General features: G+C 34.1%; 1 protein-coding gene across 1 annotated transcript; it reads right to left on the bottom strand.

Annotated features, from left to right (window-relative positions):
• Positions 1-14,959: 14,959 nt before the first annotated feature.
• LOC111368899 (early nodulin-like protein 2) lies at positions 14,960-16,671 on the bottom strand. Its single transcript, XM_022990410.1, has 2 exons — positions 16,255-16,671; positions 14,960-16,174 (listed from the first exon to the last, which is right to left on the bottom strand). The coding sequence occupies exons 1-2, from the start codon at positions 16,415-16,417 to the stop codon at positions 15,141-15,143; spliced, it is 1,197 nt and encodes a 398-aa protein (XP_022846178.1). The 5' UTR covers positions 16,418-16,671; the 3' UTR covers positions 14,960-15,140.
• Positions 16,672-19,724: the final 3,053 nt, after the last annotated feature.

The following is a 19,724-nucleotide window of genomic DNA, read 5'->3' as shown; positions in this document are numbered from 1 at the left end:
AAGCTGAACCTGCAAAACACCAAATGTCGCAAAAGGAATTCCACAGATCAGAAAGTTGAGATAGGTAAAATGAGCCTGTGTTAGCGTATAGAAATCCTATATCGAATAACGATGAAAATAGAGACCAACTTATAAGATTTGTTGCTACTTCGCTTAATAAGTTTGACCTTTTAAGATGGGACCACCAATCTTAATATGGTATCAAAGCCCATTAAGCTCCAACGAGTGATTCGATCCGATTAAAACTCAAAAAATGAGCATGAGAATTTCAAGATTGGTCTACTAAAAAAATGAGCCACCATCTTGGGGGACATGTTAATGTATAAAAATCTCACATCGAATAACGATGAAAATATAGACTAATTTATAATATTTTGGGCTACTCCATTTAATAAGGTTGACCTTTTAAAATGGAACTCCAAATCTTAACAGACTAGCTTTCGGTCAAGAAAAGCTAGAATACATTGGAAGCCGAACATTTTTGATTGGCCAGTAGCTTTTAAATCTATACTGAATTTCCATAATCTATTTACTGTATTTTCATAATACCCCAAAACTTTATTCTTATCAAGTACCGGCTTGACAAGTATAGATAAAACTCATTTTTAAGTGGCGGCCAAGATCAATGTTCATTAGTAATGTCAGTAAGCTTTCGTCCGCTTGCTTCCCCACCAAAGACCAAGTAATGAAGTCAAAAAATATGGTTCGACCAAACACCATATACAAGATTATAAGCGTGCTTGGAAAGTGTCTATTTTGTTTATAATAAATGGATAGTAATGAGAGATGAATAAGTGGGTGGTACTTGTGTGTTACACGAAATGTGTTGATAAAAAATGATTTGACTCTTTTTTGGTCATCTATAACAATTTATATACACTTGCCAAACATATGCTATGATTTCATCAAATGAAAATCCCTAAAAGATTGTACTTGCAAATTTTTCTCTGGAGTCAACATATTAAACAAATAGTTTAGATGAAGGGTAATTAGCACAAAACTCCCTATCTTTCAATATTATTGTGCAAAACGTTCCTACCTTTCATTTTTTCTTATTTTCATCCATATTTTCACATTTCATTGCGAAAAAGATCATTTTCATCCAATTTCTTAATAAAAAAAAAATGTAAAATGACAAATATATGTTCCTATGTAAATAAAACAAAAAGAAAAGAAAAGACAAGACAAATTAAAGAACAAATTGCAATTATACATCCAAACTTATTAAAAAACTACAAATGAGTCCACATAAATTATTAAAAGGGTAACTAGCACAAAAAGCCCATATTTTTCAGTATTATTGTGCAAAACGTTCATACTTTTCATTTTTTTCACATTTTTACATTTATTTTCACATTTTATTACGGAAATCATCATTTTCATCCATTTTCTCTTGAAATTTGACATATATTGTCCCTCTTAATGAGTGAAATCCCCATTTAAGTGTTAAAAACTTGTATATATACTCCTCCCCATGTTTTCCCAAAAGTTGGAGTCTTTATGGACTTTTCTCGGACCAAAACCAGTAACCCTAAAAAATGGTACAACGCCTAGGCGCCACGATGTTTAACAGAGCAGCATTTGGGTGCTAGGCGGTGCCTTTCTATTAAAAAAAAAAAAAAAAAAAAAAAAAAACTTTTTTTTTCCAAACTTCTTAAAAAACTACAAATGAGTCCACATAAATTATTAACACTTGTGCGCTTGGTACCCGGTGCCTGGGCAATAACTTGCTACTCTAAATTCATTGATTTTGACTTCTTTATTCACCTTAGTACCCCTTTTACACCGCATCACCTCACATTCAAAACAACACTAATAAACACATCAAAAGTTCTATACTTATAAGATCTAGCAAATAATCAAGTTAAAATTGTGTAAAACTCGTGAGTAAAAACACACTCGTCACTAATAGTGGTGGTAGAGAGAAGGGATCCGCTATATGTTCATCCGAGGAGGAGATCAATAAATTTTTTAGCGTTGTACCTTTCTTTTTGTTCTCGAAGTGTTTATTTCTTATGTCACTAATATTCAATGTAATGACATTTTTTTATTAATTAGATCAAAAGTTTGCAATACCGCATTCAACATGAAAGCATTCCTCTAAATGAAGAGAAGCAAATCCTTAGGAAAATTAAACAACTTGAAGGGACACGGGGAAAGGTCATTGCAAATGCTGCTGAGAGGGCTAAGGTTCACGACTCACTGGGTGAAAAAGAGGTCATTCAGGACCAGGTCAATGTAATACCTCTACCATGTGGTGCCTTATATTTTTTTCTTCTACAGAATTACCTACTGTTTTTTAGCATGTATTTACTAAACTATATGCTTATAGATGAGTGATTGTAGCTTATAGGTGTTGATCTTGATGGAGCTCGGAAAGAACGAAAAGTGGTTAATGCCAAGCTTAAGCAACTTGATGAAGAAAAGGAGTCTCTAGATAAAGACGGAAATAAAATCTTTAGTTTGCTTTTAAAAGTTGTCTATCTGTAGAATTATTTTACCGATCTCTATTTTTGTGTCCACTGTATTTGAAGGAGCCTAAAATTCATCGCTACAATATCAAGTATGATATTAAAATAGAAAAATAACACAATTCTATCGTAGTTTGCAGGGTGCAAGTTCCATGGCAGCAACGCTCTCCTAGTTTAAACTTGTGCCCACAAACCCTGCAGTTAATTTTGTCACTTAACACGTTCCGGCAATGCTTCTTGCAGCAATAAAGAAGCCCTTCTCCTTTGTTTGCTGATATCCCCATTGCACAGATTATTTGTCATGGCATCACACCTCATGCCCTTTTCGATACTCGCCAAGAAACGGCTTTTCAATTGTGTGTTCTCGAATGGTGTGTCAACTATATATTGTTGGAAAAAATGAGTAAATGACTCACTTTTGGCAAGATTTTCAGTGGGACCCATTAGTCATAGAGTTAATGACAGATTTATGCTATATTAAATCTCAAGTTTCCAACAATTTACACAAATGAAAAAGAAAAACGTTTATTCCTTGCTGTTCAGAAAAAACGTCTCCTGCAATTTATGTCCGTGTCTTTGTCCAGTAAGGTCTTGATTTCTTTCATACGCATATCTGTCCAGTAAAGTCATTGTGATAGTGTTCAGACACTGTATTAGTTCGTCGAAGTAGCTTCTGTAGTGCTCAAATTCTACAGGTTTTGTCGTTGTATTCTGGGAAACAGACGCTCAGATTAAATCTCAAGCACTTACGGTGAAAAGGCGAATCCGTTTTAAGAAAACTGTGTTCGCACAGGCCTCGGGTTAAATTTATCTGCTATTTATTTAATTTGCATTTTATTCTTGCAAATTTATTTATTTAGCGATTTACGCGTTTGCAACATACTTGACTCATTTATTGTTTGTTAAATTTATGTTAGAAATAGATAAATAAAATAAACTGTTTTTTTAATTCATTATATGTGTGAAAATAGATTTCATATATACGGTATTTCTATTTGTAAATACAAAAATTTGTGTTATTTTATTTAGTGTATGAATAAAAATGCTTTATGCAAATTCTGTGCAAATACGGTGAGTTTCGCTACCAAATACAGTGAGCTGCCATATACGGTGAGATTTTTATAGATACGGTAGGCAGCATATACGTTAAGCTGCAAATATGGTAAGTTGCCTGTAAATACGGTAAGCTACCTACAAATATGGTAAGTGTCATATACGGTATGCTTAAAATTGGTGTTTAAGCTACACATATGGCATGTGATAATTCGATTTCATTAACACCACTATATTCCAACAAACTTAAAATAGATTCCTAAAGGAAAAAATTGATTTCTTATACTGTTAATTTTAGAAACTAATTTTTTTTCTTGTTTTGACTTTCAGAAATGGCAACCGAATCGATCAACATGGATGTGACTCAAACTATGCCTACTATAAATCAGGCTATGGGCTCAACTGTGGCTCAAGGACCAAACTCTGTTATGACTCAGACTATGGCTAGATTGCCCAGTCATGTTATGAGTTAAACTGTGGCTCCAACAACTGCCCATACCGTTAATGTTTCGGTTAATCATGGAGAAAAATCGAAAAAATTCAATGGCTTGAATTTCAAAAGGTGACAGTAGAAAATGTTATTTTATCTGACCACTTTGAATCTTGCGAGATTCTTGACTGAGACTGCTCCAAAACTCAATGAGGGTGAGGGAGATGTTCAAGCAATCAGTGCACTTGATGCTTGGAACCATTCGGATTTTCTGTGCCGAAACTATATTATGAACAGCTTAGCAGACACGCTATACAATGTGTATAGTACTATGAAAACTGCTAAGGAATTGTAGGAGTCTTTGTACCGAGAATATAAAACTGAGGTCGGGGCTAAACAGTTCATTGTCGGCAAATTCTTAGATTACAAAATGGTGGACTCCAAAACAGTTATCAATCAAATGCAAGAACCCCAAGTGATTCTTCACGAAATTCATGTCGAATGGATGATTTTGAGTGAAACTTTTCAAGTGGCTGCAATTATTGAAAAATTACCCCCCACATGGAAATATTTCAAAAATTATTTGAAGTACAAGCGAAAGGAAATGAACGTCGAATAACTAATTGTTAGACTTTGAATTGAAGAAGACAACAAGAGCTCTGAAAAGAAATTGTTCAATCCTAGTATGGCTAAAGCCAATGTTGTGGAGCTTGGTCAAAGGAGTAAGAATTACAAAAACAAGTCTGAACCATCCAGTGGCAAAAGGACCAAGCAAGGACAGAAACGTGAAATTTCTAAGAAGAAATTTTAAGGAAAATGCTTCAATTATGACAAAGTGGGCCACAAGTTTTTGAAGTGCAGATTACTAAAGAAGAAAAAAGAAGCAAATATGGTTGATTACATGGCACAATTCTCAGCCGTCGTTTCTGAAGTGAATATGATGGGTTCAAACCCTAAAGAGTAGTGGATTGACACCGGCGCTACAAGACATGTATGCTTTGATAAGGAGCTATTTACTACGTTCGAAGCAATTGAGAATGGAGAAAAGTTGTTTATGGGAAATTCAGCAACTTCTGAAATTAAGGGTCAAGGAAAGGTGGTTCTGAAGATGATATCGGGAAAGGAATTGACTCTTAACAATGTGCTATATGTGCCGAAAATTCGCAACAACCTAGTGTCCGGGTCGCTTTTGAATAAACATGGCTTTCACATTGTATTTGAGTCAGACAAAGTTATTTTGTCAAAAAGTGAAATGTTTGTCGGAAAAGGTTATGTTTCCGATGGTATGTTTAAATTCAATGTAATGGTTGTTAAACTAAAACTGAATAAAGCAAACTCTTCTGCTTATTTGCTTGAGTCTTCCAATTTGTGGTATCGTAGACTAGGACATGTTAACTATGATACTTTACGAAGACTAGTTAACTTGAATTGCATACTCGAGTTCCACATTGATTCAAAACATAAGTGTGAAACTTGTGTTGAGACAAAATTGACAAGGTCATCATTTAAATAAATTGAACGGAACAAGGAACCACTTGATTTAATTTACAGTGAGGTATGTGACTTAAAACTTGTACAGACAAGAGGTGGCAACAAGTATTTCATTGTTTTTATCAATGATAGTACCAAATACTGTTATGTGTATTTGCTAAAAAGTAAAGATGAAGCTATAGAAAAATTTGTTCTCTATAAGAGTGAAGTTGAAACTTACCTTAATAAGAAAATTAAGGTATTAAGAAGCGATCGAGGTGGTGAGTATAAAGCACCATTTGCGAAATTCTGTGTACAATACGGAATCATACATGAAACCACCGCACCTTATTCATCGCAACAAAATGGTGTTATTGAACGGAAAAATCGTACTTTAAAGGAAATGATGAATGTAATGCTAGTAAGTTCTGGGTTACCTCATAATATGTGGGTGGAAGCTGTGCTATCAGCAAATTATCTTTTAAATAAGGTACCCCGAAAGAAAATAGAAAAGACCCCTTATGAGTTATGGAAAGGAAGAAAGTCTTCCTATAAATACTTACGAGTGTGGGGATGTCTTGCTAAAGTGGCCATTCCAACACCAAAGAAGGTAAGGATAGGGCCAAAGACAGTAGATTGCATTTTCATTGGGTATGCACACACCAATAGTGCTTATCGATTTCTTGTGTATAATTCTAAAATCCCTGACATACACAAAAATACGATATTAAAATCAAGAAATGTTTCATTCTTTGAACATGTATTTCCGTACAAGTCCAAAGAGGAAGCAAGCTCCTCCAAATGAATATATGAGACTATGACTAAAAATGGTCATGATGAAGACTAGAAGAGGAGACTGAGATTAGACGTAGGAAACGGGAAAAGACAGAAAAATCGTATGGTCCTGATTTTCTGATCTATATGCTAAAAAGTGAACCTCAAAGTTATCAAGAGGCTGTTAATTCCTCAGAGAGACCTCAATGGAAGGAGGCCATTAAAAGTGAGATAGATTACATACTGCAAAATCATACATGGAGTTAGTGGATCTTCTTTCAGGAAGCAAACCACTTGACTATAAATGGATTTTCAAAAGGAAAATGATAGCAGATAGAACTATCGAAAAGTACAATGCCAGATTAGTAATAAAAGGTTACAAACGAAGGGAAAGCTTTGATTACTTTGATACGTATTCTCCAGTGACGAGAATAACATCTATTAAGTTGATACTTGCGACTGTCGCTTTGCAAAATCTTGAAGTACATCAAATGAATATTAAAACCGCCTTTCTAAATGGAGATTTAGAAGAAAAAATTTATATGAAACAACCCGAGGGGTTTTCGTCACCATGACAGGAAAAGAAAGTTTGTAAATTGGTGAAATCACTATATGACTTGAAACAAGCACCCAAATAATGGCATAAAAAATTTGATAATGTCATGATAGAGAGTGGATTTAAAATCAATGAGTGTGACAAATGTGTTTACGTTAAAGACACTAAAAATGGTTATGTCATTTTATGTCTTTACATTGACGATATACTTATTGTCGGTAGTGACAATAAGATGATTGAATCCACTAAAAATATGTTGAATTCGAGATTTGACATGAAAGATACGGGTTTAACTGATATTATTCTTGGAGTCAAAATCTCAAGAATATCAGATGGACTTGTTCTAAGTCAGTCACATTATGTGGATAAAATTTTGGAAAAATTTAATAAGGATGATACTGGGTTGGCTAGAACACCGATAGATACGAGTCAACGCCTTTCTAAAAACAAAGGTGAAAGTGTTTCTCAAGTAAAATACTCTAGAGTTATTGGAAGTCTAATGTACATGATGAGTTGTACAAGACCAGATATAGCCTATACAATCAGTAAACTAAGTAGATACACGAGTAATCCAGGAGCTGATCACTGAAAATAAATAGTAAGAGTACTAAGGTACTTAAAATATACTCATGACTATGGACTACATTATACTAGATATTCAGCGGTCATTGAAGGATACAGTGATGTTAATTGGATATCTGATATAAAAGACTCAAAGTCCACCAGTGGATTTGTGTCCACATTGGGAGGTGCTGCCATATCGTAAAAATCCTCTAAACAAATAGTTATAGCCAGATTTACGATAGAATCTGAGTTTATAGTTCTAGATAAATGTGGTGAAGAGGCCGAATGATTGCGCAACTTCTTAGAGGATATTCCAAGATGGTTAAAACATGTGCCAACAATTTGCATATATTGTGACACTCAATCAGCAATAAGAAGGGTATAGAGTAATATGTACAATGGTAGGTCTAGACATATACGTCATAGACACAATGCCGTAAGACAACTATTCTCAACTGAAATTATCACTATTGACTACGTAAGGTCAAAAAATAACATTACGAATCTGCTAACCAAAGGGTTAAATAGAGAGTTAGTTGGGAAGTCATTGAAAAGAATGTGACTTAAACCCTTGAATGAATAGATCATTACAAAGGAGACCCAACCTAGTTGACTGGAGATTCCAAGATCTAGGGTCAAAGGGATAACCTAATTATAAAGGCTTAATAAAATCACTGTGGGGGTGTTTCCTCCTGTCCATTCCTATGATGTAACAGTGATGCTCGTAAGGATGAAGGATAAGCAATAGGCTTTTAATAATTCTTATGCGTCGAAGTTCGAGCCAATTAATGCGGGTTACTTGTAATAAGAAATCACCTATATGAGAGAGAAGTGGGGCCGCTTCTAAGATAATTGTGTGGGGCTCAATTCTTAAGAATTTTCACAGAACCAGGCATATGTTCATGGCCAAAACCAACATAATAATGAGAACTGAATTGTGTTAGAAAGAATCCTGTGTGAAGTATATCATCGTTTACATAAACGGCAGAGCAGTTCAAGGACATCACGTCTATTGGTCAACTAGTAAAGTAAATATGCTTTTACAAGTGAAGGTTCAAAGGGTAATACCTACCTATCCTATGCAGGCTTCAACCATTGAACTTTATCATCAAGTCTTGTGTCTTTCCCAATTTTCATTCATGTGGGGGATTGTTAGAAAAAATGAGTAAATGACTCACTTTTGGCAAGATTTTTGGTGGGACCCGTTGGTCCAATTTGAAATATCAAAGTTGATTCATGTTCTCCTCTGTGAGAGCATCAAAATCATATATTTACTTGCCAAAAATGAAGTTTGGGTGAATGAGAAATTGTAGCTCAAAATTGACCATTGAAAGATGGCTTTATGTGGGAAATAGCTTTTGTCCCACATAGGAAAAGGAATAAAGTGAGAACAACTTTAAATATAGTTGCACGTTGGAAGGGTGTAATCATGTGTAGCATAGAAGCTCTCTCCACGTGCGTGCGCAGGGGGTGTAAATCTCGAACCGAAATAGCCTTCGGACTTTGAACTTGTATGCGGGCACGACCTGCGTACACGAATGTTGGACCAAAGGAAACAAAAATTGGCCCCTTTGGAGCGCCCACGTTTTACAATTTTTTCTTGCTTTCTCAACCTGACTTTTGAGTTTTTGAAACTTCCAAAACTCCCAAAAATTAAAGTGACTCCAATGTTAATTGCCATAGAATTAATGGCAGATTTATGCTATATTAAATCTCAAGTTTCCAACAATTTACATAGATGAAAAAGAAAAACGTTTTCTTCCTCACCGTTCAGAAAAAAACGTCCCTTGCAATTTCTGTCTGTGTCTTTGTCCAGTAAGGTCTTGATATCTTGCATACACATATTTGTCCAGTAAGGTCGTTATGATATTGTTCAGACACTGTATTAGTTCGTCGGAATAGTTTCTGTGGTGCTCAGATTCTATGGGTTTTGCCCTTGTATCCTAGGAAACAGACGCTCATATTAAATCTCAAGCACTTACGGTGAGGGGGTGAATCTGTTTTAAGGAAATTGTGTTCGCACAGGCCTCAGGTAGAAATTTTATTTGCTATTTATTTAGTTTGCATTTTATTCTTACAGATTTATTTATTTAGCGATTTACACGTTTGCAACATACTTGACTCATATATTATTTGTTAAATTTATGTTAGAAAGAGATAAATAAAATAAACTATTTTTTTTCTAATTCGTTATATGTGTGAAAATAGATTTCACATATACGGTATTTCTATTTGTAAATACAAAAATTTGAGTTATTTTAGTTAGTGTATGAATAAAAACACTTTATGCAAATTCCGTGCAAATACGGTGAGCTTCGCTGCCAAATACAGTGAGCTACCATATACGGTGAGGTTTTTGCAAATACGGTAAGCAGCAGCATATACGGTAAGTTACCTGCAAATACGGTAAGTCGCCTACAAATACGGTAAGCTACCTGCAAATACGATAAATGCTATATACGGTATATGCATATATGGTGTGCTTAAAATTGGTGTTTAAACTACACATACGACATGTGACATATATGTATTCTTCATTGTTGTCTGCAGCATCTAACGACAATTCTATTGAAGAATGCAGGGGTAGAAGGAGAGAAAGGTTGTGAGTTTGAGTATGGTGGTGGCCATTCTTTCCAGTTCATATGAAGTAAGGGATGCCACAATCGTGCAAGTGAAGGGAGATCTTGGGCAATTTATGTCGTAATATTTGTAATAAGAAATTCCTTATTTTAAGGAAAGACATGTTTTCTAATAGACATACGCTACTTGCCTAGCTAGTTGATCTTGTTAGGGTTTCATCATTGTATTTATGAAAGCTAAAACAAATAAGGGTGCGTCTGATTGCGATTATGCAGTTTGCATGGAAAGAATTGTATGAAAATTATTAATTAAATATGTTTGATTGATTTAGTTTTTAACCTAATAAATGTTATATTTGTCAATTTTTTATTGATGGGTAGATGAGAGAGAAATGATATATGAGAAAAAGGAAGAGAGAATGAATTACCAGTAAAAACTACCCCTCCTTAAAAAAATATTTTCCTTGTTTTTTAGGAAAATATAGTTACATGATTAAAGGTTGAAAAATATTTTCTATGGAAAAATTTGTCATTTAAACATCCCAAAAGTAAGAATTTGGATTAAAAAATAATATTTTTCATGAAAAATAAAGCCAATCAAATACGCTCTAAGTTTTTTCTCTCCTATAACTTTTAAATTTTACATAAGATAATTTAAAATTATATTACAATAGAGAAAATCTTAAAATCAAGTTGTTCTACTCATTTATGAAAAACCATAAACCTATCAAGCTTGAATGAAATATTGACCATTTTAAGATGAAATACCAAAATTAATGATCTTCAAAGGTTATACAATTTTTGAGTCGTTTCGAGGAAAATGTTACAAGTCAGCACAAGTTTTGGATAACAAAACAATTTTTTTTTTTTTTTTATATGAATAGATAATCTAAAACTTTCTTGTGTGTCCTAAAAAAAATCTAAAACATTTTACTTTGTCCTAAATAATGCAACTTCAAGAAAGCAGAAAGCCAGAGCGAACAGCATGTGATTTATTCATTCTTATTACCCTACATAAGATGTGGCTTCAATTCAATCCTATAGTCAGTCAACGCAATCAATTGAAATGGTAGCAAATTCAAAGGATGTGGGAAACGAGGGCCGTGGGGGCCCACTCCCAAAGTTTACTAATTTTTTTTTATTTTTTTGGCATTTTGAAAATTTTTAATAAAAAAATAACTTATAAGTCTAGGAGCATTAATTTGACAAAATACAAAGGATAAACTCTCTATAATTTTCTAGTACAGCACAAATGTAATAAAAGTATTCATACAAAAGTGATAATGATAGGTAGAATACCATACATACACTTCATCTCTATCATATATATAATTGATTATGTTTAGTGTCTACTAATCAAACGCAAGACACACAACTAGATGGTGATACATGCATAAAAATAATGATATCTTATCACCAAAATTTTATTAGTTTCATATAAAATCTACTATATAGTAATAATAATAGCGTAAGTAAGAACGTTTAGTTATTAAAAAAGAGAAGAGTCTGATAATCGATAGCACTTTCAGTCGTTTGTTATTTGTTGTTTACATTGAAGAAACGAGAATTTTGGTTAGCCATGTAATTTCTCTTACCTTAGCATTCGATCATGCAAACTAGCTAGTAGGGTATATCTAGTCATTAGAGTAGTGAACCATATGAATCCATGCTGGAGGGGAGGGGAGGGGAAATCTAATCAATGAAGAGGTAACAGAGATTGGAGAGGTAGTCGGTATTCAATCATCAACTTGGCTTTCCTAATCAATCTCTCAGACAACCAATTTCAAAAGCAGGAAAATGAAAATCGCGTCACTCACTTTTCTCACCTTTTGTTTTGTGTGAATGCAACAAGATTTTTATTCAGGTCGGACAAAATTAAGTAGCTACCGACCTACTTCATGCAAAAGACTGAAGACATCTATAGTTAATATATATATATATATATGAAAAAAGAAAAAAAGTTTGAATTTTAACCTTGAGGGATCCCACTGTCCCACTCCTAGAGCTTTGTGAGGGAGGTAAATCGCGAGATGTACTACAGCAGGCTAGGAAACAAGAGCTGTCTGTACACTGCGCCTACAAGGAGTCCAATTTCATGTCTCAAAAATCGAACCCCTACATTGCGGCTACCAATAAAACGTGAGATAATTTCACTCATATCTTTTGTACCACTGGACTATACCTCGGAACATCTATAGTTCATTTTACTTGTAATATAATAGAGATATCATGATGTCCGAACATGCTGAAATCTCGAAATAATATTCACCGACAACTTTTAGCTCTAGGATTGATGCCACGAAATTGAAGAAATGATATTCCGCAGTATTTGACTAAGACTCTTTAATATGTTTATAAATTATTTGTAATCAATCAAATCACTTTTTTATTCAATCAATTATGAAATTTACAAGAAAAAGCTAGAAATCCACTACTCATTTCTAAATTATTTTTAATTTGAACCATTTATAAAGCATTCACAGATATAAAGTAAATGTTGGGTTTATGACCCAAATTACGGTGAATTTTTTTTAAAATAAATTGTTTTTTTATTTGCACGTGGAAAAAATATTATTTTCTTATTTTGACGTGATTTTATTGGAAATATATTATTTACATCTTTAGATATGGTATGTATCTATAAATATAGATCTCCTCTTTCAGTTTAGTTTAAGTCAAACTGTTGTATCGTTGTATTCTCTCCACATTGTTAATTAATAATACATCTTATTTCTGCGTTTAACTTTCTTTTATTCTTTACTTTAAACATTGATATATATTATTATATTGTTGCAATTCATATTAACTTCATATCGTGTCATTAATTTCATTCTTTACAACCCCTCCGTCTCAACAGTAAAATTACTTTTATTGTTAAGCTATAGTATAATGCCACTGTTTGGTAAGAATCAAAATTTAGATTTTAATATAAGTTAAGGTCAATAATTAATTTTAATTATATATTTTAAGAGATTCACAATTTTTCAATCATATATTTTATTAGCTTTTATCAAAATTTATTAAAAACCTAATTTTAATCCAGAGGCAATATTTTTCTTCTATCATGCTATATAAACATTAACGTTGACATAAAACTTGATATAATACCACGTAATATTTTATTATTAGACAATTTAAAATGAATTCAACATTTTTATCTAATCATCTATCAACACGTAGAATTATGACAGCTTTTTGTCGAATCCTTTTAACAAAGTAACTTTATCCATTTTTCTCACAGCGAAAGAAGGTAATTTGCCAAATTTTCGGTTCTATTTGTCTGTATCGTGAGTTGGTATACAAAATGGACAAGCAACTGCACTGACACCTGGACCCAACACCGACGAGATTATTAATTAAAGTGATCTCATTAACACGAGAGGCAGCCAGCACTGCAGATGCTGATGATGACGCTAAAGTAAATATATGTATGTCAAGACAGTTGTGGTTTTGGATCAGCCACGAAACCTTGATAATTAAGAAATAATCTTCGAATGAAAGAGATGTTTATTTGGCCAAGTGTCAATAACCGAGTGAGCTTTCACTGTATTCAAATAGAATAATGCTTGTGGTACAAAATCGTGTCATAAGCCGTGTCCAAAATGGACACACGGCACCTCGGCCAATCATTCCCTGTATTCAAATAGAATAATGCTTGTGGTACAAAATCGTGTCCTAAGCCGTGTCCAAAATGGACACACGACACCTCGGCCAATCATTCCCTGTATTCAAATAGAATAATGCTTGTGGTACAAAATTGTGTCCTAAGTCGTGTCCAAAATGGACACACGACACCTCAACATTGGCCGAGACGCCTGCCATGCTGAGGTGCCATGTGTGGACACGGCTTTGTACCCGTAGCACAACCGACCCAAATATCATATTGGTCATCTTCATTCTCATTAACCCCTTTAAAGATGAGATTAACACGAGCTCCGAAGGGCGAAGAAAATGATAATATTTTCTTTTATTTAACTAAACAAAATTAATAATAAATCATATTTTCAGTTACGTACAACTCAATTAGAATGAGGACTTGTACTGTAATATTTCCAATTAATTAATAATGGAAGTCAAGAAATAAACACATTTTTTTCCTTTTTCTTTTATTGAATTTTCTACAGGTTGTCCTTTTTTAGTATTGTTCAATAAAAACCACTTAAAATGCACGTTTTTTCATACCTATATTTCTTAATGATAATATCCAAGGAAAACAAGAAAAAATAAAACCTTAAATATTCGTTAATTTGATTTTAATTCTAATAAGTAATAATTAACTAGACCACAAAACTGTCGAGTTGGACAGTTTTTAAAGATTAATAAAAAGAAATCCCATTAGTATGTTTTATTCCCTTCTATGTTCATTATTAATTGAATTTATTAACAGCATTTAATACGCAATTTACTATAGGGTTTTCCTCTTTGCATTCATTTGTCGAGGATATTCGTTAAATCAAAGTTAAGATTTAAGAGTGATTACGATGCCAAGTTGATTTTGTTTTTCGCTATAATATTATATTTGGTCTTTAAATAATATAGCAAATTGGTAAAAAGTGCTTTCAGCAACAAATAAAACATACAAATAGTATTATAACATGTGAATTTTAAACAAGATAATATTTTTTAGGAAAAACACAATGCAATTACTTTCTTTCTTGTAGAATAAATAAATAAATAAATAAAAATATTAGCTCCCAGACATAACTCGTTGGTACAAATAACAGAAATAAGATAATTTCAGCCGTAATGTGAGGGTTCGATTCCTGAGATATGAAATTGAACTCTTTATGGACACCTACGTACAAGCAAGCTCTTGTTCCTTGATCTGTTGAGGCACATCCTACGATTTACAAGCTCTAATCGCGAAATAGTGAGGACCCTTAGAGTTGTGGTTTAATCTTTGAAAATATGATTCTACAACGATAGCCGGCCCTGGCATGACTTTCAAATCATACATGAGAGAACGTCGATCAAAATAAATTTCTAGCTAGCTAAATAGGACAAGATTGAAGTAAAAAATATTTGGAAAAAGTAACTTCGTCAAAAATTGAAGCAAAAAGTAGGAACGTAGTACAGCTTTTATTTATGAACAGCAATATTCTTATTATGTTTATATACTGATGAATCCACGCTCAAGTCACCCACCGACAACATATTTAAGGGGAAAAAAATTATAATATTTCTACAAAAATAACATCCAAAATAATTTAAAAAGTAAAAATCCTAATACAATAATTATGTTCCTAACTAAGGGTAGACAATAAAGCCACGCTTAAGATAAGTGAGACTGTTGACACTGAAGAACTAAACGCCGGTGCTGATACTGCAGTATTAACGTTCGCCGAATTGTTACCGGAGTTCGGAGCAGTACCATTGGTCCCTGGAGGAGATAGACCTGGGGTGGTTGATAAAGGCGACGGTGAAGTTGAACTAGGCGTCGATGGAGTTGTGGTCGACGGCGATGGAGAGATTGCCGGCGTAGATGGTGTGTTGCCAGGACTTAATGGAGAGGTTGCCGGGGTAGATGGCATGTTGCCAGGACTTGCTGTAGAGGGCGATGGAGAGGTGGCTGTGGGAGATGGAGCGTTGCTATAGCTTGCAGGAGAGGGCGACGGAGAGGTGGCTTTGGGAGATGGAACGTTGCCATAGCTTGCAGGAGAGGGCGACGGAGAGGTTGCTATGGGAGATGGCACGTTGCCATGGCTTGATGGAGAGGGCGACGGAGAGGTTGCTGTGGGAGATGGCACGTTGCCATGGCTTGTTGGGGAAGGTGATGGAGAGGTAGCTCCTGGAGGTGGAAATTTGCCATGGCTTGCCGGAGAAGGTGACGGAGAGGTGGCCGTGGGAGATGGCACGTTACTATGACTTGCCGGAGAGGGTGACAATCCTGGTGTTAGGGCCGTTGGCGGTGGTGCTTTCCCTGCCGGAAATGGTGACATAGCTGGTCCAGATGGTGACCACGGAGAAAGTGACGGCGAACCTGGAGAAGACCCTTTTGGTGGCGAAGCACCTCCTTTCGGCGGCGGAGCCTTTCCTGGAACCGGCACAAAAGGTGGCTTGTTGTAGTTCCTTACAGCCAAAACAACAATAATCATCTTTTGACCTTTTTCACAAGACCCTTTATCTCCACTAATAAAATAAAAAGGCCCCGATCGATCAAACTTGAACACTGAATTTCCATCTTCCATCCTGATTATTGGCTTCTCTGTATTACACTTATCATAATCATCATTATTCACCACCAGCACAGAATCCATTCCTTTCTTGTATTTGAAAACTACAAGTACAACAACAAAGTTTCATTCAGACAAACAACAGAATCAAAAAGAACAGAAAATAAATAAGAAAGTAGCTCACAGAGAGTATCATTGACTTGGAATCTCATTCTTCCAGCCCAATGATTGTAATTTTCAGAAGGGTTCGAGACCCATCCACTCTTGCCTCCAACATTAAATTGATAAGCAAAAGAGCACCATGTAAAACAGGCAAAAGATAAAATAATAAACAGAGCAGAATCCATGGAGATATTGAAGGGTTTGGTGAGGTAATACAACAAAGCTAAAGAAATATTAGAGAGAGAAATGGAAACTGTAGAATGGTTGAGTATGGAAATGTAACTATATAGGGGTGAGTTAAGGTGGAATGGGGGGTTACTCTGTATGTAGAAGTTACCGTTGCAAGAAGAAGCAATTACGGCAATAAAGTTTGAGACATGAATATGTACAAATATGGGCTCCCCTATGTCGGTTTCTGTTTCTGCAATAGCGTTGAAAACTCAACGGTAACGAAAGATTGAAGTTGTGATATTGGAGTGGACAGGTGGACTCGTTTACATAAATGGGAGCCCACTGGGCCTTTGTTTCTTCAATAATCAAACTAAAATTTATTCATCACCAAACGTCTTTATTAACCGACTGATTATTTTTTTAAAAAAATAAAAAATAAAAAAATCTCTATTATTATTCTTCATGACCACAATAACTCACAAATTCCATTTTATTTGATACCAGAGAATCATATGAGATGAAATGTTCTCAAAGGATGATAATACCAATTATTCATGTAAGAATTACGATGTCATAATTCAAGTTGTATAAAAGTAAATTTATAAATTCATGCATGAGCTAATAGCTTAACAAGAAAGTGATCAGTAGCTAATTTGGGAAGATGATTAGCTACACTGGAATTGAGACATGATCTAGACTCCTAAGAGAGACAGTAGTGGAGAATTTTCTACAGTGGATAAAGTTTGATGGAGTAATACAACGTGGAGATAGAAGGTGAGAAGATAAATGGATATAATTTTAATTGAATTATAAATTGTAAGCATGCCTTGTGTCTGATTTTCTTTTTCTTTCTTTGTTTTTGTATTCATACCCAAGAAGAATTAATGATGCACGTATCGTTTTTCTACTTGCATTATTCAATTACTCCTACAATTGAAAAGGTATTGTTTATGTTGAGGCCAAGTTACAACTTTTGAAAGATCTTGGAATCTAGGTAGAGTTTTCTTGTGGTGTAGTGCTTGTACTATTTACGTTGATGCCAAATGGTCAACTTCTCGAATATTTCAAAATCTCTATATGCTTATAATTTGTATTTCACTATACAAATTTTGAGTATTGTGTACATGATTTGTTTTATATCAAACCAGATGTTCCTATTTAGGTTCGCCAAACGAAGTTCGGCTTTTTAGGCTAGTCTGCTTGAGATTCAAGATTGTGCCATTACAATACGATCGAGTCATTCTATCTTGATGCAACTTTCAATTTTTTGCCTTCAAAAATTTAATGGGATTTGGGGCCTGCCCCCTCCCTACATTCCTATTGCAAAGTGACATTCATTGCATTTATTTTGGTCGTTAACAATGGTGATGTGCTACTCGAGGTGACACATTGCAGCAGTAGATCAATGAGTTCCTTCCAACTCGGATAATGGTACAACAAACTGCATTTTAAGATCAAAAGTTTAGAGCAAGAATCGTTTTGGGTCTCATTCAGCGATTTGTATTATAATTGATTAAGGCCCAAAAATGAGCAAAAGCCCAGATTTATTGCCAAACACGGAATTCAATGGATTTTAGTTTGGTCAACACTCACATTAAGCCCAAACTTCACGGGCCTGTAAAAGAATTTAATGGGTTTTAGTTTGATCCATTGTCGCATTTGATGTAATGGCATATGCCAATATCTGCTTGAGAAGGGTAAACTTCATCCGCGGTCACTGAAGTTTCAGAAAAATTTCAATTACTAAAGTAAGTGATTCATAAAAATATATAAGTAAAAATGGAACGATAAAGGATATTTAAATCTATGTCCCGTCTCTCAAAAATCCTCGACTGGTGGAGATAGGGTGGATCGTCGCATTGTCATCTCTACAAGATCAATTAAAATATTACTGCCAATTAAACATTTTTTACCGATTTAGGAGATGGCATGGGACGATGTAGTGAAAAATTAATATTTAGTTACCTAATTTGAAATTAAATTGAAGTTGAGTGATTCAATTGAAAAATAATAAAATTTAGTAACCCAATTAAAATTTCATTGAAAGGTCGAGACGGCATATTAAATTTACCCACATGAGATGATTGTATCAGTCACTCCACTTAACTTTTAGATAGGTTTCAAGCTAGTTGATATCAAGTTTGAAATACATTGAAGCACACTAACCTCAAATATTGTATTTATTATTAATTAGATAAAACTTGCTTCATTAAATATTAACCTTATTTCGATCTCATTCCTCTCACATCAAGCTCAAAAGCATACTTTCCTTTCTAATCAAATAAAATAAATAAATTTCCCACTTCGCCTCCATTCCAACTTGTTGTATTTTTTATTTTTTAGTGAACTTCACTATTATAGAATGGCACTAATTGGTTAGATTAAGCCCTTGTTTGTTTCCTATTCTTTTCACATTAAAATGAAAAATATGACCATTTTCCATCATATCAAATTATCAAATTTGAATTTTTATCTCTTATGTGGAGTCCTTAACGACTATATTTTTCATTCTCGTTCTAACCAAAATGAGAAACAAATCGGACCTAATAAAGTGAATTAGAGTGGGATGGCTAACTTTATGAAAAGTATCGCATGTCAAATGGTTATAATTGATGTGGATGATTGTCGATTCCACTCAGTTCAAAGCTTACCAAGGAAGTTCCAATTCTTGATATCATATGGGGCCAATATGCCATCTTTAAACTCATGCAAATCCCCCGCAGCCTTAGAATAAATAAAGTGATAAATAAGAAAAGAAGTGCTTGCTAGCGCACACAAACACACAAGATTGGCTAGGATACCTTCAAAATCCTATTCAAGGTAATCATTTGGGGATTTTCTTTCTTTATATAATTATCAGCTTAAGAGGTACTATGGCCCTATGGGCAAGTAGTTTCTATTTCTCCAACTATTCATGTCTTACATTCGTTGAAAAATTGAATTTGAATTTTTTTTTTTACTTATATTTCGATGTTATAATTTATGATTTCGAATAACTTTTGGATCCTAACGTTTGTTTACATACTTGTAAATTGGTGGTGTAGAAACTTGGCTCGATAAAGATAAATAAGGACATGGGTGTTTACTAAGCTTTGACGTGTAAATTTAAATAGTAATAACTATAACTCGACAGAGTTTCTATAGATGCAAGTAATTTTGCTTATATGGAAAAAATAACTACCTTGTCAATAGAAAAGATTATGAATTGTATTCATTCTGAGACGTTAGAGATTGTTTTTGTCAATATACAAATTCCTTGAATTTCTATTGTGCATTGCGTTTGTACATAGGTCTTTCAAATTATTTAATGGCGTCGCGTTG

This window comes from Olea europaea, chromosome 19 (assembly GCF_002742605.1).
Source record: "Olea europaea var. sylvestris chromosome 19, O_europaea_v1, whole genome shotgun sequence".
NCBI classification, from domain to species: Eukaryota; Viridiplantae; Streptophyta; class Magnoliopsida; order Lamiales; family Oleaceae; genus Olea; species Olea europaea.
This window is presented reverse-complemented; position numbering and strand designations above follow the sequence as displayed.